The 23,575-nt window shown below is 53.6% G+C and overlaps 1 protein-coding gene across 1 annotated transcript in view; it reads left to right on the plus strand.

Annotated features, from left to right (window-relative positions):
• LOC122102158 (basic proline-rich protein-like) overlaps nucleotides 1-22,615 on the plus strand; it is a 27,454-nt gene extending 4,839 nt beyond the window's left edge. Inside the window, 2 exon segments of the mRNA XM_042672713.1 lie at nucleotides 22,157-22,230; nucleotides 22,426-22,615. Coding sequence (XP_042528647.1) covers nucleotides 22,157-22,230; nucleotides 22,426-22,615 — 264 coding nt within the window.
• Nucleotides 22,616-23,575: the final 960 nt, after the last annotated feature.

The raw sequence follows: 23,575 nt of genomic DNA on the forward strand, positions 1-23,575 counted from the left end.
GCCTGTTAGAGAGTTTCCAGGCAGGAAACTCTCACCAGGAACTGTCAACTCTGGAACTGTGGGAAAATGTTTCATCATTTTTGGCATTTTGTTATAGCAGCACAAGCTGCCTTGTATGCAAGACTATGAATTCCTCTGAAGATTGTCAGTGTTCCTTCAGCTCTCACTGGACTAACACAGTATAAACTCTTTTCTGGACCAATAAAGTTATCAAGTGGATGCCTTTGGCCTTTGGCCAGTTGAACTATATCCCTGGCACTGGCGATGGTGCCATGAGTTCACCATCCTGTTATTCATTAAGAGGAAGGATGAACGAGGAGGAGGAGTGTTTGGGTATACAATTAACAGTCTAAATATCTATAAATGATGTGACTACCACATCATGGGTTGTGTTAATTAGAGAGTAATGTTTAGAATAAGGTAAGGGTCTCTTCCTGCTCCCACACATTGAGACCACACTTGAAACAGGCACCAGGAGAGGCAGCCTAGAACATAGGGGTCAGCATGCAGTACTCTGGAGACAAGCTGCTGGCACATAAATACCAGCTTTCACTTGCTAGCATACTGACCTTTGGCAAGGTATTTAACTCCTCCATGTCTGTCGCCTCCTATTCAAAATGGAGAGTAATAGTAGCTACCTAATGGGGTAACCACCTAGTGGGGTTACTGAAAATTGAATCAAAATAACACACTTGAAGTGTCCTAGAAGCTACAACAAGAGTGAACTTAACCGAAAAGCTCACATATTCTCAAAGCTCCTTATGAAGTTTCATAGGTACAAACTGCTGGGGTGGTGTAACAGGACTTACCCCAAAAAAGCAAGAAGACAAAACACATGAAGCAAACAGTGACAGAACTGAAGGGAGAGACAATGCAACAATTTTTAGTATCCTGCTTAAAGTCATGGATGAAAAACCTAGGCAGATCGAGAAAACAAAAGACTCAAATTTTAACACTATAAACCAACTAGACCTAACGTATCTGTAGAATGCTGCGTCCAGCAACAGCATGGTTCATGATCTCAAAGTTCACTTTCAGCATACACCAAATGTTAAGCCATGAATAAATAGCCTTATGCAGCTAGAAGGACTGAAATAATATGCAGTGTGTTTTCTGATCACCAGAGATTGAAATGGAAGATCACTGATGGAAAATTGGGAAATTCACAAATATGGAAATTAAGCGGCATACTTACAAATGATGAATGGTTAAAAAATCCACAAGGGAAATTAGAAAATGATTTAAATGAAAATGAGGCTATAACATACCAAAACCCATGGGAAATGGCAGAAGCACTATGGAGAATAATCTATTAAAAAAGTCTCAAATCAATAACCAAATCCCTCATCCTTTAAGAAAGGTAAAAAAAAGGATGAAATGAACAAGTTCAATCCAAAGCAAATGGAAGGAGATAGACTGGAAAGTGAAATAGACAATAGAAAAATCAAAGTCACAGGACTATACACAATACTATAAATAATTGCATGTCAACAAATTATATAACCTAAATGAATAGGACAAATTCCTAGGAAAAATGAATATGAAGTAGAAAATCTGAGTCAGCCTTTAATAAGTAGGGAAAGTTAATCAGAAAAATTTTAAAATCCTAACATAGAAAAGCCCAAGACACAAAGGCTTCACTGGTGAATTTACAACACTTGAAACAACTAACACCAGGGGCTGGGAAGGTGGCTCGGTGGTAGAGTGCTTGCCTTGCATGCACTGGGTTCAATTCCTCAGTACCACATAAATAGAAAAAGCTGGAAGTGGTGCTGTGGCTCAAGTGGTACAGTACTAGCCTTGAGCTGAAGAGCTGAGGGACAGTGCCCAGGCCCAGAGTTCAGGCTCCACGACTGACAAAAAACTAACACCAAGAGCTGGTGCCAGTGGCTCCTGCCTGTAATCCTAGCTATTCAAGAGGCTAAGATCTGAAGATGATGATTCAGAGCCAACCTGGGCTGGAAAGTCACTGAGATTCTTATCTCCTCCTAACTACCAAAAAGTGGGAAGTGGAGCTGTGGCTCAAGTGGGAGAGTGCTAGCCTTAAGCAAAAAATCTCAGGTATAGCACCCAGGCCTCGGGACTGGCCCAGAAAACAAGACAACAACAAAATTTCTCAGCTTCTGTAATAAATAAAAATTGGTGAAGGAACACTTTCTAACTTCCATGTGAGCAACATTCTTCTAACACCAAAACCAGACAGCACAAACAAAACTCCCTATATACTAATATTCCTTATAAACATAGATGCAAAACAGCACAATGCAAGGAAACAATTTATATTGACAGAATGAGATACTGTGACCAAATAAGATTTATCCTCAGAATGCCAGGATGGTTCAACATGTGACAAAGTAATACACCACATAAATAGAATAAAGGGGGAAATCCTAAATGATCACCTCAACTGACACACAAAGTATTTGTCAGAACACAACACCTTCTCATGATAACAAACTAGGTAAAGAAAGGAATTTCCCAGGTCTGAACAAGGGCATCTGTGAAAGACACCAAACATCATGCCCACCACTTTCCCAGAGGATTTGGAATGAATACAGTCTCTTTTTTTTTTTAACCAGTAGGTGCCTGGCACTGTTCCTGAGCTGCCTTTGCTCAAGGCTAGAACCACAGCACCCCTGTCGGCTTTTTCTGTTTATATAGTACTGAGGAATTGAACCCAGGACTTCATGCATGCCAGGCAAGCACTACTACTACGCCACATTTGCAGCCCCTGTTTTTAATCCTGGACTGCAGTTTCTAGGCAGAGCTAAGAAGAAATTTAAGTCATTCAGAATGGAAAAGAACAAAACTTCATAGATGGGAAAATCTAGTATATAAAAATTATAAGCACCAAAAAGTTTATTAGAACTAATGATGAATCTGGCATGCTTGTAGGATGTATGATGAATGAAAATTGCACCACTATATATTAAGGGGGAAAAAAAACCGTGAAGCACACAATCCCGTTTATAAAAGCCTAAAGAAGAAAAAATACTTAGGATTGAATTTAACAAAAGAACTATAAGATTTATATACAACATGACTGGAAGAAATTAAGGAAAATCTAAAGAAATGGCAATTCCTATGAAAATTCCAGCTACTTTTTTGTAAAAATTGGTAAGATGATCCTAAAATTTGTATGGAAATTGAAAAGATCTAGAAGAGACCTTGCAAAAGAGTCTTGCAAAAGAAGGCATTTCAAGGACTCAGACTTTGGAAATTTCAAATTTGATAATGAAGAAAATGTGGTACAGGCTAGATGTGGTACATGGTTAGGTGTGTTGGACCAGGAGAATGGACTGAGTGCCTGTGAGTTAGCTCAGGCATCTGCAGCCAGCTGATTTTCATGGTCTTTTCTATAAATGCTGCTGGGCCCACTGGATATCCACAGAGGAGAAAAGATAGAAAATACAAGAGGAGGGGCTGGGAAGGTGGCTCAGTGGTACAGCGCTTGCCTTGCATGCCTGAGGCCCTGGGTTCGATTCCTCAGCACCACATAAGCAAAAAGAAAAAAGCCGGAAGTGGCGCTGTGGCTCAAAGCTGAAGAGCTGAGGGACAGCGCCCAGAGTTCAGGCCCCATGACCGGACCAAAAAAAAAAAAGAAAGAAAGAAAGTACAAGAGGCCTGACCTGTATAGGATAAAGTGATAAAGTAGTTGTACAAAGTCCTAGAAGAAAGAAATAGCAGACAGTATAATGCTATGGTTTTGACTAAATATACTTAACCACAGATTCAAAAAGCCCAGGAAATCCCAAAAAGATAAAGCAAACCTTCCATCTAACATCCTAATGAAATTTCAAGAAAACAAAGAGAAAATTGAGAAGTGTGTTGGAGGGCATGTGCTTCCCAGAAGACAACGAGCAACAACCAGGTGGCTGGCTGCAGCCAGCAGGGGACATGTGGAGACCGTGGAAGGAGTAACTTGCAAGAATTTAAATGAAGAAGAATACTTTCAACAAGCAAAATAGTCTCATCAGCAGACCCTTACCAAATTTAAAATGTGAATATCATGCAGAAAGAATGAAAGTGATGTCAGTTGGAACGTCTACATGAAAAATAGTAATATCTGTGTGGGCAAATGTTAATAAGTTTGCACATATAAAATACTGATTAAAACCATGTTTACTAACGTTAGAAAACAATGACACTAGGTCTTCGGGTTTTTTCTTTTTAAAATGTTCTCTCAAATTTTGCTGTTGCCTTTTAGGTCTAATCTGCCTGAAATTTATTTTTACAAATGGTGTTTGGAAGCAATTGAGCCCAAAAGTTCTGTCAACAGTGCTGGTATGTGCCTGCCATCCATCTACACCAGGAAGACTAAAACAGGCAGCTCCTGGGTGAGGCACACATCAGAGCACCAAATAAAACCCCGTCTTTAATGAGTGCAAATGAAGCACTGTCTCAAAAGTGAGTGCTGCTTACAGCAGTAGACCATCTGCCTACTGAACACAAGGCTCTTGAGTTCAAATTCTAATACTGTTGGGGAAAAAACTGTGCCAAGACCTGTTTGTTAGATTACTTCAGGAATACCAACTGTAACACATTGTTCATTAGATTACTTCGGGAATACCAACTGTAATGCATTGTTTATTAGATTACTTCAGGAATACCAACTGTATGTAATGCAGTGTTTCTATGGACCATGAGTTTGCTGCCCTTCATTTTGAGCCAGTACATTGGTCTCATTACCAATATCTGAATTATGATGGCTTTATGACAACTCTCACAGTATTCAAAGTATTTCTGATTGTGCTTGTTTTTGTTTTTTTGTTGGTCTTGAACTCAGGGCTTAGGCACTGTCTCTGATCGGCTTTTGCTCAAAGGCTAGTGCTTCGCCACCATAGCCACAGTCCTACTTCCAGCTTTTGCTTAGTAGCTTATTGGAGATAAGAGTCTCACAGCTTTTCCTGCCCAGGCTGGCTTTGAACCACAATCCTCAAATCTCAGCCTCCTGAGTAGCTAGGATGACGGGCATGAGCCACCAGCTCCCAGCTCGCTCTGCGCTTGGTTGTTTTGCTTTCTTCACATACATTTTGGAATCAGACATCGGTTTTTCTATTAACGTTTGTTATTTGTTGAGACTTGCATGTAACAGAATATTCCAATTTTCATAATGTTCTTGGGAAATGATATGCTCTTTCACTTTGGGGATCTGTTGATTTCTCCTTGTAATTTGGTCAGCTTTGGATTGCTTTGAGGCTATTTTTGAGTGCTGACCCCCCCCCCCCCCCCCCCCCCCCCCCCCCCCCCCCCGGTCAAGCAGCAGCCAGGGCTCAGGACAGCCCTCTGACCTCCCTTAAGCCCCACTGCTGGCCAGCTCCTACCATGGTGGGACCCACTGCTGGCCAGCTCCTACCATGGTGGGAAGCAGTATGGCAGTACTCCCCAGGCTCCTGCTCATCTCTTTCTGTTTCTTACCATCACTTGATGAATCTGCATGCTAATTAATAGCTGTTATTTCATTCTCAGCAGCTTAGCCTGCTGCTGAAAATGATGGCAGAGCTAAAAATGAACTGTTGCAGAGATAGACTAATTACATCTCTGGGGAAGCGTCCAAGATATTTACACTACGTCTGCTCCTCCTCACCTTTCTCCAGGGAGAAAGTTTGCACTAATCACTTCTGAAGAAAGCAAGTTCTGTTGTCTTGAGGTGGAAGCATTCGGATGGGATTTACTGGTAGAGCGGCTGGCAGCCTTTGGAACAAGGTGTGCCAGGCAGGTGGAAAGGGCTATACCAGACTAAGACTGGTGGAATTCAAGATGGCCACACACATGGAGCAGGCAAGAAGAAATTGTTACCAAGGAAAAACCTAGTCCCCCCAAGTCACCAGTAATGCCCCTCCCCTCCCCATCCACTCAATGTCAGTACAACCACAGCATCTGCTCTTAGTTAACTTAAACATCCCAAATCTTGGAGGTCACATAAAATTAGTTTTCCCCAGCTTTGACGATACTTCTGATGTGTGAGTTATGGTAACAGTTGCCTAGGTTACTTTGAACAATCTTGAAGGCTACTTTTACTAAAAACATTGATTCTTTAGTAGATCTGACAGACATCTGATGGGTGCCAAATGGGTCACAAATGGCCTCTCCATCTTCTTACCATGTCTGCTGTTTGCTGCCCCAACCTTCGAGTCAGCTCTGCATGTGGGCATTGTGATCATTCAAAAAACCTGGTTAGCTGGTATAGTGGGTCACACCTGTAATCCTCACTGCTTGGGAGATGGAGACAGAATTATATTTCAAGCCACCACCTGTTGATCTACCAAACAGGACGTTTATGCATAAGAAAGAAAGCATCTTTTGAAACTGTGTGCATAACCAACAGGCATTCCCAAGCCCACCCTGGAAAAGCCTGCTCTCCCTTGGTTCAGCAGGCCAGCTGACGGTGCCTTTGGGTTTGTAGTTATAGCTTGGTCTTGTTTCTACTTTTCCCTGCCATATATATGGTATCAGCAGCCTTTCAAAGGTGCTCTTTGATGCATCCCTGCCATTCCTGGAGCGCTTGCGGGCTCCCTTTCCCCACTCCCGGGGACCCTCCTCCCACCTCTGAGTTCTGGTTTCAGGGAACAAAAAGGACTTCTCAAGCCAGTGGTGCTGCTGTTTCAGTAACGCAAGTCACGTGGCTCAGCCCAGCATCACCACGGGCAGGGCCAGGAGGAGGCCTGGCTTCCCCGGGAAGTGGCGGGGGTAAAGAGAAATGCTCTTCTCCCATAAGAGCCTAGAAGAAAGCCAGCAGCGCAGGGCGCAGTTGGCGTCAGCCTCTGGGGGACAGTGAGTAGGCAGCAAAGGGATCTGCATGAGAATGAGACGCTGGGTGTGAAAGACACAGGCCCAGTGACCTGGTCTTTTGATTTTTTTTTTTTCAGAGAAACTGAAAATTTACTGTTAGAGGAAATGCAATTTTAATGTGTTGCCGCAAACTTTTAATCTCCTGTGGGCCAACAAAACCCATCTGTGGCTGGCATTTGGCTTGCAGGCCAACTGTTTGTTGCCTCCGCCCGGGGGCTGTGTCCACACAGCGTCACTGCACAGGAACTGTGGATTCTCCTTGGCCGGAGAGCCTCAGGCAGAGAAGGAAAGGTTGGGAGTCCATAGCAAGACTCACAAAGGGGACGGGCTTCAGGCTGGCTGAGCTCGGGGCTCGAGTGACACATCTCCATCTTGCCATTTCTGCTCCATCTTCATCCGTTGGCTTCATCCTTGGACACGTTATCTCTAGGCAGCCACAAAAAATAGCATCTCCAGGCTCCCAGGCTCCTCCCAGAATCCTCAGGGCTCAGGGCTTCTGGCCCCTCAGGTGAGAAGCTCCTCTCCACGTTTCTGGCTCTAGAGAACACTGGGCAGGCATGCCCTTCGCTGCCCTGTGAGGCACCCTGTCCATCCGTGCTCTGGACTGGCCGCTCCTGGCCCACCTAGACTCAGAAGCAGCACAAGGTTCACACAGACCGGCACAGAGTGGAGGAACGTCCATGATGCACAGAAAGGGGAGGAAACTGAACCAGAAGAAATAAAGGTGCCTGTCCCAAGGGGTGAGGAAAGTTTGGGGTTCAGGGTTGTCAGTATCCATCTTCTAGTTCAGCAGCATGTTTGCATGCTCTTTGAAAAAAAAACCAACACTTTAAAAATGTAAAAAAAGGCCGGGCACTGGTGGCTCACGCCTGTCATCCTAGCTACTCAGGAGGCTGAGATCTGAGAATCATGGTTCAAAGCCAGCCCAGACAGGAAAGACCATGAGACTCTTATCTCCAATAAACCTCTAGAAAACTGGAAGTGGTGCTGTGGCTCAAGTGGTAGAGCACTGGCCTTATAATAATAAAATTACATTTTTTAAAAGCCCCTAGTGGATGGGGCTGGGGAGGTGGCTCAGTGGTAGAGCGCTTGCCTTGCATGCATAAGGCCCTGGGTTCGATTCCCCAGCACCACATAAGCAAAAAGAAAAAAGCTGGAAGTGGCGCTGTGGCTCAGGTGGTAGAGCGCTAGCCTTGAGCTGAAGAGCTGGGGGACAGCGCCCAGGCCCAGAGTTCAGGCCCCATGACCGGACCCCCCCACACACACACACAAAAAAAGCCCCTAGTGGAGGTGTGGTCTCTTTGACTGGAAAAAGGCTAAGGGACAGTGCCCAGGCCCTGAAGTCGAGCCCCACTACCAGCAAACAAGTGAGCCCTCACGGGGCTCGTGGAGCTCTTCGCTCAGCAGGAAGCGCGGTGAACAGACAGGCCAGGAGCCAGATCTAAATGATAAACATATGAAAACAGATACAAGGTTTAATGCATGCATATGTAAACATACTATCTAAAGTATGGTATAGACTGGGGAAGACTGCCATTGTGCCACTCCTTGAAACAATAACTCAGTTTAATAAAATAAATCCCAGGAGGCTGGAGTGGGGTGAGGTCAGGGAGGGGCGCAGGCGGAATGAACAGAGGGCGGGCAGGCAAATGCAACATAATATTCAATGTACACATGTGAAAACGGACCTAGGTAATGAGGCGCAGGTGGGGTTGGGAGGAGGGGGTGATGGAAGGGGTGGCACTGATCAAAATACAATGTGCCGGGGCTGGGAAGGTGGCGCAGTGGAAGAGCGCTCGCCTTGCATGTGTGAGGTGCTGGGTTCGATTCCTCGGCACCACATAAGCAGAAAAAGCCAGAAGTGGCGCTGTGGCTCAAGTGGTGGAGCACTAGTCTTGAGCAGAAGAGCTGAGGGACAGCGCCCAGGCCCAGAGTTCAGGCCCCATAAGCGACAAAAAAAAAAAAAAAAAAAAATACAGTGTACTCATAAATTGGCATGTTGAAACCCCTTTGTACAACCACTTAACGATCATTTTAAAATTTTTTAATAAAAATAACCCAACCATTGCAACCTTTACAGTCACACACTGTCGCTGAGTGGATGGGCCAGGGAGCACTGGGACTTCCCTCTGTCCCGCCCCAGGACGCCGGCCTCCGTGGGGGAAGGTAAGGCAGGGCTCTCTTTCCCCTCCCTCTTTCTGGTGGGGTGGGCCAGGAAGGGTCCCTCCAGGGCTCGGGGCAGGGTCCTGGCATACCCCTGGTCCTTGTGGAAGAGCACATTCTTGACTCCCAGGGGGCTGTTTTCCTCCATTGTGTAAACCCACGCTGAGGGAAGTTTAGCACACACCGATCATGGACTTCGCCAGCCGCAAAGATTCTCTGTTGCTATCACAGTTGGTGGTGAAAATTACACACAGCACTTTGTAAATGATTTTTTCACTTGATAGATCATGATCGCTCTCTGGAGTTGTTAAGGCCTCAGCAGTCCACCCAGAGCTTGAGGAAGGGGGGGGGAGAAGGCGAGAAGGGGAGGGTGGGGAGGAGGGGAGGAAGGGAGCAGGGCTGTCCCATCCCACAGAGCCTGCGCTGGTTGCCTGGAACGCCAGTCCTCCTGTTTGTGGCCTGGGGGGCTGGTAGAGCTCACGGAGCCCCTCCTGTGTTGCCGCCTGCAGCCTTCTGCTTGGCTGCTGTCCAGGTCCTGCCCCTTCTCAGCGCACGCTTCGTGAGGCCTGTAAGGAGCGGGAAATGGAGCGCAGAGCACGGGGCCTGACAGGGTCTGCTGTGGAATGTCCTCCACGCACACAGCCAGCTCCATTCGGCTCCAAGTTTAACTCGAGACCCAGTCTGGCTAAAAGATGACCCCCTCTTCCCCTCCCTCTTAACTTGATGATGGAGACAGTGACGAGGAGGAGGAGGAGGAAGAGGAAGAGGAGGAGGAGGTGGAGGAGGAAGAGGAGGAGGAGGAGGAGGTGGAGGAGGAAGAGGAGGAGGAGGAGGAGGTGGAGGAGGAAGAGGAGGAGGAGGAGGAGGCGGAGGAGGAGCACGAGGAGGAGGAGGAGGTGGAGGAGGAGGAGGCGGAGGAGGAGGCGGAGGAGGAGGCGGAGGAGGAGCAGGAGGAGGAGGAGGAAGAGGAGCAGGAGGAGGAGGTGGGGGAGGCGGAGGAGGAGGAGCTGCACCCAGTGGGCACAGCTGTGGCCAAGTACCATCAAGTTTTTAAACCCTGTTCAAAGTCAGTACAGTGTACCACAGGAAGCCAGTTCATGGCACCCTGTTATTATAAAGCAGGAAACAAGATGAGGGACCTGCCCCATGAACAAGGTGAGGCAGAGGCAGGCGCAGAGCCCTGGCTTGGGCCTAAGGCTCCAGCCCTGAAGGCTGGCTGCTTTGCTAGAGATCAGGGCGGCTCTCTTGGCACTTGTGTCCCGAGGGGTGTCTTAGCTACTTGCTCCTCAGATAAGCCTGTTCTGCATCTCCAAGTGTACACAGCAAGTGCAGAATTAGCACCAACCAACTACAGCGACCTTGCCTGGCAGACTGTTTCACAGTAATAGGCCTCTCTCCATCCTTACCAGCGAGGTAGAAACGTGGTGGCCAAGTGTTGGAAAGCTGAGCACACCTGGCTGGGAGGAAGGAGTCAGAGGCACGTTTCCCAGGCAGAGGCCCAGGGAGGGAAGGTGTGCTGTCAGCTGCATCATGGAGACGGAGTTCTGGGGCGTGGAAGGCCAGGAAGGGGCAGGAGCCTGGCTCCTGGCCTAGAGGCTTCCCTACCCCATGCCGGTATTTGCTTTGTGGGTGAATGTTATTGGACTGTAGTTTCCACCAGGGCAGTAGAGGGCATGGTGGCAGCATGGGCTGGAGAATGGAGGAATGAATGGCTGTGTTGTTCTAGGGAGCAGCACCTGACTACGTCTGACTCTGCTTTTACTCCCCATAAATTTGACTACTAGTAGTTTCTCTTTGTATTCTAGTTGTTTGTAGATCTGCTCTCTTATTTTGTTGGCAAAATTTCTCATCATTGCTTTAATGATTCCTTTGTTTTTTCCTCTCTTCATTCTCACCAAAAGTCTTCCCCTGAGTTATTGTTAGTTTTTGAGGGTCTTGTGTTGTCTTGATTGCTTATGGAGTCTGTGATCTTTTGCTGTGATGGAGGCATCTGGGTTCAGGGTTTGTAAAGGGCATTCCGTGTGATGGAGCACGGTCATGTGAGAGCTTAACTATAGTTTGAAAAGATTTGGCGTTCTAGGGCAAGGCAAGGGTGAAGAGGGCCTAGTCTGCCAGAGAACTCAGCAGGGAAAGGAAATGCTAGAGTGTAGTGAAAAGAGAAGAAGAAAGAAAAGCGGACAAGGGCAGGGTGTATACGACTAGAACAGTAAGGAAGATAAGCCATGCAATCTGCTCCAATGAAGCAAACAAAGTTGGGAGCGTGAGTCTCACTCCCTGGCCACGAGCTCAGCCAACTCAACCTCAGCCAGGCGTCTGATGCCACCCGCTTGAGCACCTGTACACATGCCCCAGAGTTAGAAGCCTCCGCCAAGTCCTGTAGGAACCTCACGGTGATGCTTTGTCCCTGAGGATTGCGATCCCAGGGTGAGCTGCTGTGACAAGACCAAATTTGACTATTGGTATTTTATCTAAGCAAAAGCGTGCAATAATTGTCCCTTTCTGGTACTGATCCAGGTCTATCCACGTGTCTAGCATGTGTCAGAATCTTCTTCCTTTTTGAAGCTTTAAGGTAGGAGCTGGAACTACAGCTTGCTCCCCCATTTCTCTGTGAGGGGCACCCAATTGCTTCGCACCTCTTGCCAGTGATGCTCAAAGCCCTGAACCGCACCTCTGCATCACTAGGTGGCGCTGGAGAGCAGCGTGGTTTGCCTCCTGGAGAAAGCCCAGCCTCCTGGGCTGGGGTGGGGCTCCTTTCCAGTGGACCCTACCTTGGTTCCCATCCCATGAAACTTGGAGGAGTCTGAGAGGAGGCTGGGGTTTCTAGTGCCTTTGTAAGGCAGACCCCAGTGTCTGGAGCCACTACTCTCTCTGCCTTCATCCCCTACCTGTAAGGCCAAAAGGCTAGATTAGCTGATGGCTCCCGTTTCAGACAGTGCCTGAGAATCCCTCAGAGAAAGCCTACTGCTGATGAAGTCAGAATTGCTTGCTTAAGCCGGGCGCTGGTGGCTCACGCCTGTAATCCTAGCTACTCAGGAGGCTGAGATCTGAGGATCGCGGTTCAAAGCCAGCCCGGGCAGGTGAGACCGTGAGACTCCTATCTCCAATAAACCACCAGGAAAAAAAAAAAACCGGAAGTGGCACTGTGGCTCAAGTGGTAGAGCACTTGCCTTGAGCTGAAGAGCTGAGGGACAGAGCCCAGGCCCAGAGTTCAAGCTTCACAACCGACAAAAAAAAAAAAAAAGAATTGCTTGGTTAAGTACATTTTAAAGCTGTGCATTTTGCAACTCAAGAAGCATTGTTAGACGGTCCCTAAGACCTCTTAGCTGCTATGTGACATGGAGCAAATTACCCTTTCAGCCCCAGGAGTTTTTACTTTCATAAAATGAACCATTACCACACGGTGGTGAGGAGCACATGGCTTCTGTGTGTACAGCACAGAGTACATGCAGGTGTCAGCGGGTCTTATGGCTTCTAGACCAGATGCTCTCAAGGCAGAGTTCGAAGGAGTCTACTGAAACCACGTGGAAGGTTTTCAAAAACACCTCCTCACAGTGCTCTCTACCGAAGGCTTCTGGATTTCTAGGGCTAATTTGAAACCTAGACCTAGGCTCCAGTCTTGGAAACAACCTTTTTTACTGGGCTTGAACTCAGGGCCAGGGCCAATAGACTGCCTTCGGCCCAGCAGGTGGCTCTTCAGCGAGTAGCGAGGCCTTCCCAGAAGCTCCTCAGCCACACTTCGGAGGCAAGACACACTCTTCACGCTCCACAACAGGGACACGAAGAGGAAAGTATCAGATGGGCGCCAGTGGCTCACACCTGTAATCCCAACTACTCAGCAGGCTGAGATCTAAAGATCCCCATGTGAAGCCAGCCAGGCAGGAAAGTGTGAGATTCCATCTCCACTGAGCCGCTAAAAAGCCAGAGCCGCTAAAAAGCCAGAAGTGGAGCTGTAGCTCAAATGGTACAGTGCCACCCTTGAGCAAAAAAGCTCAGGGACAGTGCCCAGGCCCCAAGTTCAAGCCCCAGCACCTGCACACACGCATGTACACACACACACACACATCTGTCCACTCACAGGAAGAGGTGCATTTTTAGGAAGGGTTAAGGCTGAGGAATCTGAAAGGAAATCTGGGCTATTTGCTTTTCCTAGTGTCACGGGATCTAATAAGCATGGATTATATTAACAGATAATTCTATGCTGACAAGACTGTAGTCCCTGGATATGACTAGATCTCTCTGATGAATTTTAAAATCACTTTTAATGGAGCTAATCCAGTTTCAGTAAAGGCGGTGGAGGGGGGTGGAGGTTGGCCTCCAGTCAGCACCCTGAGAACTCTGCTGCCCACACAAGTAATTACTCCTTTGGGGGCCGAAACACTTCCTTTTTGCATCTTACCTTCTCAGACTTCTATAAAGCTTTACTTTCACGTCTCAGATTGTGACCATACATGTTGAACATCAACTATTACTATTTTAAGTGTTTTAGATGGAATTGTGTGTGTGTGTGTGTGTGTGTGTGTGTGTGTGTGTGTGTTTGCCAGTCCTGGGGCTTGTACTCAGGGCCTGGGCACTGTCCCTGAGCTTCTTTTCTTCTTCTTCTTCTTCTTTTTTTGCTTGTGGCTAGCGCTCTACCACTTGAGCCAAGCACCACTTCTGACTTTTTCTGTGTATGTGGTACTGAGGAATCGAACTCAGGGCTTCATGCATGCTAGGTGAGCACTCTACCACTGAGCCACCTTCTCAGCTCCTTTAGAGAGAATTGTTTTTCCAAAAACACTCAGACGTCCGACCGTCAGTGTTAACTGCACATAGAGACACAGGGCTTCTATGGAGGTGGTTGGATTAAATGAGGTGGTGGGGGTGATCCAATAGAGCCGGTGTCCTCATAGGAAGAGACTCACAGGCGCACAGGCAGGAGGGTCAGCCGCAGGAGGAGCAGAGGGAAGCGGCGTCTGCAAGCCCAGGGAGGCGGCCTTGCGAGCGCGGCACCTCGAGGCCAGGCCGCCTTTCGGCCGCGCCGCTGCGGCGCGTGCTGCACGGCCCGGGCTGCTGTTCCAGGCAGCCACTGCGCTCGATCACTGACGGATCCACTCCCGTGACACGAAGCCCTTCAGCCCTGCCGCACCGTCCACCCACAGCGCTCCTCACCTGCCAACACCGAGGCATGTACCAGAAACTTCCACTGTGGGGTGTGTGTGTGTGTGTGAGAGAGAGAGAGAGAGAGAGAGTGTACTGGGGCTTGAACTCAGGACCTCGTACGCAGTTTTTTTACTTAACGCTGATGTTCTGCCACGTGAGCCACACTGGAGTTTCTCTTCCCCCATCGGTCCTGACGGATCTGGGGTTTCTCTCCCCCATCGGTCCTGACGGATCTGGGGTTTCTCTCCCCCATTGGTCCTGACGGATCTGACGGATCATGTGCCAGCATCACGTCCCCAAGGTGCACTCGTGTTGTGGCGTGTGTCGGGATTACTTTCCATTTTAAGGTGAGTCATCTTTCTGTACAGATAGACTATATTTCACGCATCCACTTCCCACCCTAGACTATAGCTCTTCTCACCTTCGGGTGACTGAGTAGCGCTGCTGGAAGGTGAGTGTGCCGGCAGGGGTGGTGGCGCATGCTCGTAACCTCAGCAGTAGTGAAGTTGAGGATCCTGTGTCAAGGCTAGCCTCGGCTATATCCTAAGACCCTCATCTCAACTTAAAAAATAAAAAAGCCCTGCTTCCAAGTTTTTTCAGGTTTATACCAGAAGTGGAATTAATGGCTTCATTGTGTGCGTGTGCGTGTGCGTGTGTGGCTCACCCAGGGAGGTAGAAAGCGTGGCCGGTCATGGTCGGCGCCCCTCCTGCTCCCGCTGTGCCCCGGCGGTGAGCGGCAGCTGGGGCGCTCCACTGTGCCCTCTCTCCTCAAGGGAGCGTGCACGCAGTGAGCACACACGTGGCTGGTACACACGTGTGAGCAGGAGCAGATTAAACCCCATGGGGCTCTGCTGCTGTGGGGGTGAACAGCGCCATATGTTCTAGAAAGCTGGGGGGGGAGAGGAGAGCGGGAGGACGGGGGGAGAGAGCAGGAGGACGGGGGAAGAGCGGGAGGACGGGGGGAAGAGGAGAGCGGGAGGACGGGGGGAAGAGGAGAGCGGGAGGACGGGGGGAAGAGGAGAGCGGGAGGATGGGGGGAGAGCGGGAGGACGGGGGGGAGAGGAGAGCGGGAGGACGGGGGGAAGAGGAGAGCGGGAGGACGGGGGGAGAGAGAGCAGGAGGATGGGGGGAGAGCGGGAGGACGGGGGGGAGAGGAGAGCGGGAGGACGGGGAAGAGGAGAGCGGGAGGACGGGGGGAAGAGGAGAGCGGGAGGACGGGGGGAGAGAGAGCGGGAGGATGGGGGGAGAGCGGGAGGACGGGGGGGAGAGGAGAGCGGGAGGACGGGGGGGAAGAGGAGAGCGGGAGGACGGGGGGAAGAGGAGAGCGGGAGGACGGGGAAGAGGAGAGCGGGAGGACGGGGAAGAGGAGAGCGGGAGGACGGGGGGAAGAGGAGAGCGGGAGGACGGGGGGGAAGAGAAGAGCGGGAGGACGGGGGGGAGAGGAGAGCGGGAGGACGGGGGGAGAGCGGGAGGACGGGGGGAGAGAGAGCGGGAGGACGGGGGGGAGAGGAGAGCGGGAGGACGGGGGGAGAGCGGGAGGACGGGGGGGAGAGAGAGCGGGAGGACGGGGGGGAAGAGGAGAGCGGGAGGACGGGGAAGAGGAGAGTGGGAGGACGGGGGGAGAGGAGAGTGGGAGGACGGGGGGGAGAGCGGGAGGACGGGGGGAAGAGGAGAGCGGGAGGATGGGGGAAAGAGGAGAGCGGGAGGACGGGGGGGAGAGAGCGGGAGGACGGGGGGGAGAGGAGAGCGAGAGGACGGGGGGGAGAGGAGAGCGGGAGGACGGGGGGGGAAGAGGAGAGCGGGAGGACGGGGGGGAGAGGAGAGCGGGAGGACGGGGAAGAGGAGAGCGGGAGGATGGGGGGAGAGAGAGCGGGAGGATGGGGGGGAGAGAGAGCGGGAGGACGGGGGGGAGAGAGAGCGGGAGGACGGGGGGGAGAGGAGAGCGGGAGGACGGGGGGAGAGGAGAGCGGGAGGACGGGGGGAGAGCGGGAGGACGGGGGGGAGAGCGGGAGGACGGGGGGGGAGAGGAGAGCGGGAGGACGGGGGGGAGAGGAGAGCGGGAGGACGGGGGGAGAGCGGGAGGACGGGGGGGAGAGAGAGCGGGAGGACGGGGGGGAGAGGAGAGCGGGAGGACGGGGGGGAGAGTGGGAGGACGGGGGGAAGAGGAGAGCGGGAGGACGGGGGGAGAGCGGGAGGACGGGGGGGAGAGAGAGCGGGAGGACGGGGGGGAGAGGAGAGCGGGAGGACAGGGGGGAGAGGAGAGTGGGAGGACGGGGGGAAGAGGAGAGCGGGAGGACGGGGGGGAAGAGGAGAGCGGGAGGACGGGGGGGAGAGGAGAGCAGGAGGACGGGGGGGAATAGGAGAGCGGGAGGACGGGGGGAAGAGGAGAGCAGGAGGACGGGGGGGAAGAGGAGAGCGGGAGTATGGGGGGGAGAGGAGAGCGGGAGGAAAGGGGGGAGAGGAGAGCGGGAGGACGGGGGGAAGAGGAGAGCGGGAGGACGGGGGGGAAGAGGAGAGCGGGAGGACGGGGGGGAGAGGAGAGCGGGAGGACGGGGGGGAAGAGGAGAGCGGGAGGACGGGGGGAAGAGGAGAGCGGGAGGACGGGGGGAAGAGGAGAGCGGGAGGACGGGCGGGAAGAGGAGAGCGGGAGGACGGGGGGGAGAGGAGAGCGGGAGGACGGGGGGGAGAGGAGAGCGGGAGGACGGGGGGGAGAGGAGAGCGGGAGGACGGGGGGGAGAGCGGGAGGACGGGGGGGAGAGGAGAGCGGGAGGACGGGGGGGGAGAGGAGAGCGGGAGGACGGGGGGGGAGAGGAGAGCAGGAGGACGGGGGGGAGAGCGGGAGGACGGGGGGGAGAGGAGAGCGGGAGGACGGGGGGGAAGAGGAGAGCGGGAGGACGGGGGGGAGAGGAGAGCGGGAGGACGGGGGGGGAGAGCGGGAGGACGGGGGAGAGCGGGAGGACGGGGGGAAGAGGAGAGCGGGAGGACGGGGGGAGAGCGGGAGGACGGGGGGAAGAGGAGAGTGGGAGGACGGGGGGGAGAGCGGGAGGACGGGGGGGAGAGGAGAGCGGGAGGACGGGGGGGAGAGGAGAGCGGGAGGACGGGGGGAAGAGGAGAGCGGGAGGACGGGGGGAAGAGGAGAGCGGGAGGACGGGGGGGAAGAGGAGAGCGGGAGGACGGGGGGGGAGAGGAGAGCGGGAGGACGGGGGGGAAGAGGAGAGCGGGAGGACGGGGGGGAAGAGGAGAGCGGGAGGACGGGGGGGAGAGAGCGGGAGGATGGGGGGGAGAGGAGAGCGGGAGGACGGGGGGAAGAGGAGAGCGGGAGGACGGGGGGAAGAGGAGAGCGGGAGGACGGGGGGGGGAGAGCGAGAGGACGGGGGGAGAGCGGGAGGACGGGGGGGAAGAGGAGAGCGGGAGGACGGGGGGGAGAGAGGAGAGCGGGAGGACGGGGGGAAGAGGAGAGCGGGAGGACGGGGGGGAGAGCGAGAGAACGGGGGGAGAGCGGGAGGACGGGGGGGAAGAGGAGAGCGGGAGGACGGGGGGGAGAGAGGAGAGCGGGAGGACGGGGGGAAGAGGAGAGCGGGAGGACGGGGGGGAGAGGAGAGCGGGAGGACGGGGGGGAGAGGAGAGCGGGAGGACGGGGGGGAGAGGAGAGCGGGAGGACGGGGGGGGGAGAGAGTGGGAGGACGGGGGGAGAGCAGGAGGACGGGGGGGGAGAGGAGAGCGGGAGGACGGGGGGGGGAGAGAGCAGGAGGACGGGGGGAGAGCGGGAGGACGGGGGGGGGAGAGAGCAGGAGGACGGGGGGAGAGCGGGAGGACGGGGGGGAGAGCGGGAGGACGGGGGGGAGAGGAATGCGGGAGGACGGGGGGAAGAGGAGAGCGGGAGGACGGGGGGGAAGAGGAGAGCGGGAGGACGGGGGGGGGAGAGGAGAGCGGGAGGACGGGGGGGAGAGGAGAGCGGGAGGACGGGGGGGGAGAGGAGAGCGGGAGGACGGGGGGAGAGGAGAGCGGGAGGACGGGGGGAGAGCGGGAGGACGGGGGGAGAGCGGGAGGACGGGGGGAGAGCGGGAGGATGGGGGGGAGCGGGAGGACGGGGGGGAGAGCGGGAGGACGGGGGGGAGAGCGGGAGGACGGGGGGAGAGCAGGAGGATGGGGGGGAGCGCGAGGACGGGGGGGAGCGGGAGGACGGGGGGGGGAGAGCAGGAGGACGGGGGAGGAGAGCAGGAGGACGGGGGGAGAGCAGGAGGACGGGGGGGAGAGCAGGAGGATGGGGGGGAGCGGGAGGACGGGGGGGGGAGAGCAGGAGGACGGGGAAGAGGAGAGCAGGAGGACGGGGAAGAGGAGAGCAGGAGGACGGGGGAGGAGAGCAGGAGGACGGGGAAGAGGAGAGCAGGAGGAGGGGGGGGGAGAGGAGAGCGGGAGGAAGCGGGGGGGGGGGGGGGATCCCCATGGAAAGTTTACCTCTTAGCCAGGCACTGGTATCTCATGCCTGCAATCCTAGCTACTCAAACCCAGCTCAGGTAAGAAAGTCTGTGAGACGCTTATCTCCAGTTAACCAGTATAAAGCCGGAGAGGCTTAAAAGTGGTAGAGCCCTAGCCTTGAGCAAAAAGAGCTCAGGGACAGCGCCCAGGCCCTGAGTTCAAGCCCCAGGACCAACAAAAAAAGTAAAGAAGATGGGCATCAGTGGCTCACGCCTGTCATCCTATCTATTCAGGAGGCCGAGATCTGAGGACCACAGTTGGAAGCCAGCCTGGGCAGGAAAGTCCGTGAGACTCTTACCTCCAATTAATGACTAGAAAACCAGAAGTGGCGCTTTGGCTCAAGTGTTTGAGCTGAAGAGCTGAGGGACAGTGCCCAGGCCCAGAGTTCAAGCCCCACAACTGACAAAAAAAAAAGGGAAGGAAGGGAGGGAGGAAGGAAGGAAGGAAGGAAGGAAGGAAGAAGGAAAAAAGGAAGGAAGGAAAGGAGGAAGAAGGAAGGAAGGAGGAAGGAAGAAGGAAGGAAGGGAGCAAGTAGGAAGGAAGGAAGGGGGAAGGAAGGAAGGAAGGAAGGAAGGGGGAGGGAGAGAGGAAGGAAGGAAGGCAGGAAGGAGGAAGGAAGGAAGGGGGAGGGAGAGAGGGAGGGAGAGAGGAAGGAAGGAAGGAAGGAGAAAGGAGGAAGGAAGGCAGGAAGAAGGAAGGAGGAAGGAAGGCAGGAGGAAGGCAGGAGGAAGGAAGGCAGGAGGAAGGCAGGAGGAAGGAAGGCAGGAAGAAGTCAGGAGGAAGGAAGGCTGGAGGAAGGAAGGTTACTTCTTACCAAAGATGACACCAAGACATAGGGACAGGGCGTCTCTGCAGTCTGCCCCTGGCCGGGTCTCCTGCCCCCCGCGCTCCTGTGGCCCTCCCTTGTGTCCACAGTGCCCTGCTGGTTCATTGTCTTTACAGCTCTGCTAGATCCGCTGCCCCTGCTCGCTTGAGCCCTGGAGCTAGGGCAGCCCCTCCCACGGGGCCGGGAGGCTCCACGTCCCTTGTAAATAACACACACCTCTATCCCAGATCCTCTCCCCTAGCTCCCTGCTTGGGCACCACCCACCTTCCACGCGGTTCAGACTCGCCACGGCTTGCTTGTGTGTGCTTTGCTGGGCCGTGCCTCGGGGTCTGGAACGGCGCTCTGCAGTGGCCGCTGCTCAGTGAGTATGGGGCGCGTGGCGCTTTGTTTCACCAGAATCATGGCCAGGGCAGTTAATTGAGCTAGCCCAGACCAGACATTAGTTTGAACTTGAGTCTAGGGCGCCCTCCTGGAACCAGACAGAAGAAGAAAGGAAGAGACGGATGAGGAGATTGAAAAGCTCCTGAAATGGGAGTCGTGCTTGGTTTGCTCAGTGGGGAGGCAGGGCGTGTGGATGTGGTCGTGGGGGGCTTCTCCCTTGTGACCGTCTGTGTTGAGGGCTATGGGCTGTGGAATGCCAGCGGGGGGAGGGGGGTCACCTGGTGATGATCTTTTGGGTGGAGGGGGTGTTGGATGTGGGGCTTGAACTCAGGGCTCGGGCGCCGTCCCGGAGCTCATTTTGCTCCAAGCTCACACTGTACCACTTTGACCCACAGCTGCACTTCCGGTTTTCTGGTGGTTAACTGGAGATGAGAGTCTTACAGATGTTCCTGCCAGGCTGGCTTTGAACCGAGATACTCAGATTTCAGCCTCCTGAGTAGCTGGGATTATAGGCGTGAGCCACCCGCACCCAACTTTCATCCTGGTGATTTGATTTCTCCTCGGGCGGGTGTACGGGGGCAGCATGGTAGGGATGTGTTGCTTCTAATCTGCCATTTGTGAGAAGAGTAGTTGTTGAATCAGGCCCAAAATAAAAGTGAGGGAGCCCTGGGGCCCTCAGAATCCTGACTCGCATGCACAAACCTCAGGGTTTGGCCGTGTTTTGAGTGTTCAGGGGGCTGTCGTTGCTATTTGCAGTCTTAGGAACGTTCTGGATGGTGAAGAGAGCGTAATAATGGCTCTTGAGATGGATCAGGTATTGCCATGGGGCTGGCTCTGTCCAGCGTGTACCCCGAGCGTCTCCTTTTGTGATGTGGGAGTTGTTGGTCCAGCTCCATGAAGCCCTGGAGGGGAGACACCCTGTCACCTTCCTCCGTGGTTGGCAGAGCCCGGGCAAGCAGCAGGGGTGGGGGTTTGTGCCGGCGTCTCGCCGCCAGCCGTGACTAAGAGTGGCGCGTGAAAATAGCAGCTGAAAATGTCACCGCCCACCTGCCACACGTGCCAGGGAAGAAAGGAAACACTGGCCACGAGGAGGCCGTCTGTGCTCAGAATGAAGAAGCAACAAGTCCAGCCTGGCCCGGCGAGCCTCCCTTGACATCGGCTTTACTCGCAGCCGTCTTCGTTCGCAAGCCACAGACAGGTAGGCCCTTAGTTGGGTCCCTGTGGCTACGGCTCAGCAGATCCTGTTCATCCAGACTTGTCCCTCACCCCCCACCCCACAGAAGTGTACATGCGCTGCATGACATGCCACTTAAAACTTGCAGTGTTGGCCGGGCGCTGGTGGCTCACCCTGTCATCCTGCTACTCAGGAGGCTGAGATCTGACGATTACTGTCCAGAGCCAGCCTCAACAGGAGAGTCCAGGAGACTCTTCTCTCCAATAAACCACTAGAAAACCGGAAGTGGCGCTGTGGCTCAAGTGGTGGAGCGCTCACCTTGAGCTGAAGAGCGCAGGGACAGTGCCCAGGCCCAGAGTTCAAGCCCCACAACTGACAAAAATAATAAAAACTAAACAAAAAAAGTGCCAGCTTTGGACACCCCCTTTTTAGGTGTGCCAGGACTGGGGTTTGAACTCAGGGTGTAGACACTGTCTCTGAACCTTTTTTTGGGGGGTCTGGTCGTGGGGCCTGAACTCTGGGCCTGGGCGCTGTCCCTCAGCTCTTCAGCTCAAGGCTAGCGCTCTACCACTTGAGCCACAATACCACTTCCTGCTTTTTTTTCCTTTTTGCTTATGTGGTGCTGAGGAATCAAACCCAGGGCCTCTGGCATGCAAGGCAAGCGCTCTACCACTGAGCCACCTTCCCAGCCCTGAACTTTTTTTCTTTTTTTTTAACCTAAGGTTGGCCCTCTTCCATGTGAGCCGCAGCTCTACTTCCAGCCTTTTGTTTTAAAGTGATTAATTGGAGATAAGCATCTCAGGGACTTTTCTGCCCTGGCTTCAACCCTTAATCCTCAGCTCTGGGCATCCCCAGTGTCTAGGATTACAGGGGTGAGTCACCAGCGCTCAGCTTGGACGCTCCCGGCATCCCCAGTGTCTAGGATTACAGGGGTGAGTCACCAGCGCTCAGCTTGGACGCCCCCGGCATCCCCAGTGTCTAGGATTACAGGAGTGAGTCACCAGCGCTCAGCTTGGACGCCCCCGGCATCCCCAGTGTCTAGGATTACAGGGGTGAGTCACCAGCGCTCAGCTTGGACACCCCACTTATCATCGATTTCTCCACCTTCCGTAGTAGATTTAAAAAAAATGGTGAAAAATGTTTCCTATGGATGAACCTGGACGGCATCCCCTTGTTACGGTGACTGCCTGTCCTATCAACAGGAAGCCCCACCCCCTAAGAGGACTTCACCGGCCATCTCTGAAGGTAAGGTGAAGTTGGCCGATCAAAGGTTGAGGTGCCCCTAAGAGGGCCTGCAGAGGTCCCCAGCACCCTGCCCAGCCTGGCTGTGAGTCACAGAGTCAAATGAGCCACAGGAAAGGTGGAGGTAAGTGACTCAGAGACCCCAGAGCTGGACAGAGCTTTGCAAGGTACAGGATCCGCCTGGTGGTCCCGGGAGACGGTGGATTCTTCCCTGACCGCCTCCACCCAGAGATGAGAGCACTGAGAGCAGCCGGACACGCTCCGCACCCGGCAGCTGCACCATCCCCTGGCGGAGCTGCTCGTGCCCACTCTGTGGCCACCTGGTGTGGACATGTGGGAAGCTTGCATTTTGGGGAGGCCTGGCATGGAGGGAGGAGGGAGAGGTGGCTGTGAACCCCGCGGAGCTGTGGGATCTGTGAGCACTGGATGTGGGGGCTCCTTCCTGGTGAGTCCTGGCGTAGCACGCCGCCAGAAGGGCGGCGGCCACACGTCTTTGACTCAGTTTCCTGGCAAAGAATAAGTCCATTCTGGACACTTAGCTTTTGTGCTAATGCTGGGATTTGAACTCAGGGCCTTGTACCCTCATTCAGCTTTCCCCTCACTGCTGGTGCTTTACCAGTTGAGCTTTCTGGCTGGTTCATTGGACACAAGAGTCTCTAGACTGTTCTGCCCAGGCTGGCTTTGAACCGTGACCCTCAGATCTCAGCCTCCTGAGTAGCTAGGATGACAGGCGTGAGCCACCGGCGCCTGGCTTGAGGTCAAGGTTTTTTGCTCCGAGTAGCTCTGAGCAGGCTGCAGCTCTGCCCCTTCCCACGCCCTGTCTGCCCTGCATCACGCCGAGCACTAGGCTGCACCCCTCAGATTCCCCTCCTCCCCCCATTGCACATCCACTCACCCTCAGTGAAAAAATGCCATGGTCCAGGCGCTGGTGGCTCACGCCTGTCACCCAGCTACTCAGGAAACAGATCTGAAGAATCACGGTTCAAAGCCAGCCTTGGAGACAAACCCCAGAGACATAGCTCCAGTTTACCAGCAAAAAGCCAAACGTGGAGACAAGACTCAAGTGGTAGAGTACCAGCCCGTGAGCAGAAAAAGCCAAGTATGAATGAAGAGGCCCTGAGTTCAACCAAACAAAAAGTAAACTTCATCAACAACAGAATCAGGATGTTAACTGATTCCCCTTCAGGGCTCAGAAGCACACACACACACACACACACACACACACACACACGCACACACGTGCGTACACACAACCCCAGGGAAATTCCTGGCCCTGCCTGCTTTGAAAAGACTCCACACCTCCCACGCCTGTGAGAGGGAAGAGTATCTGACCTGGTCTGCATCTGCGCAGGAGATTGTCCGTAGGCGGGCTGGGAAGG

The sequence above is a fragment of the Dipodomys spectabilis genome, unplaced genomic scaffold, assembly GCF_019054845.1.
Source record: "Dipodomys spectabilis isolate Male_0828 unplaced genomic scaffold, ASM1905484v1 ptg000763l, whole genome shotgun sequence".
Classification (NCBI taxonomy): Eukaryota; Metazoa; Chordata; class Mammalia; order Rodentia; family Heteromyidae; genus Dipodomys; species Dipodomys spectabilis.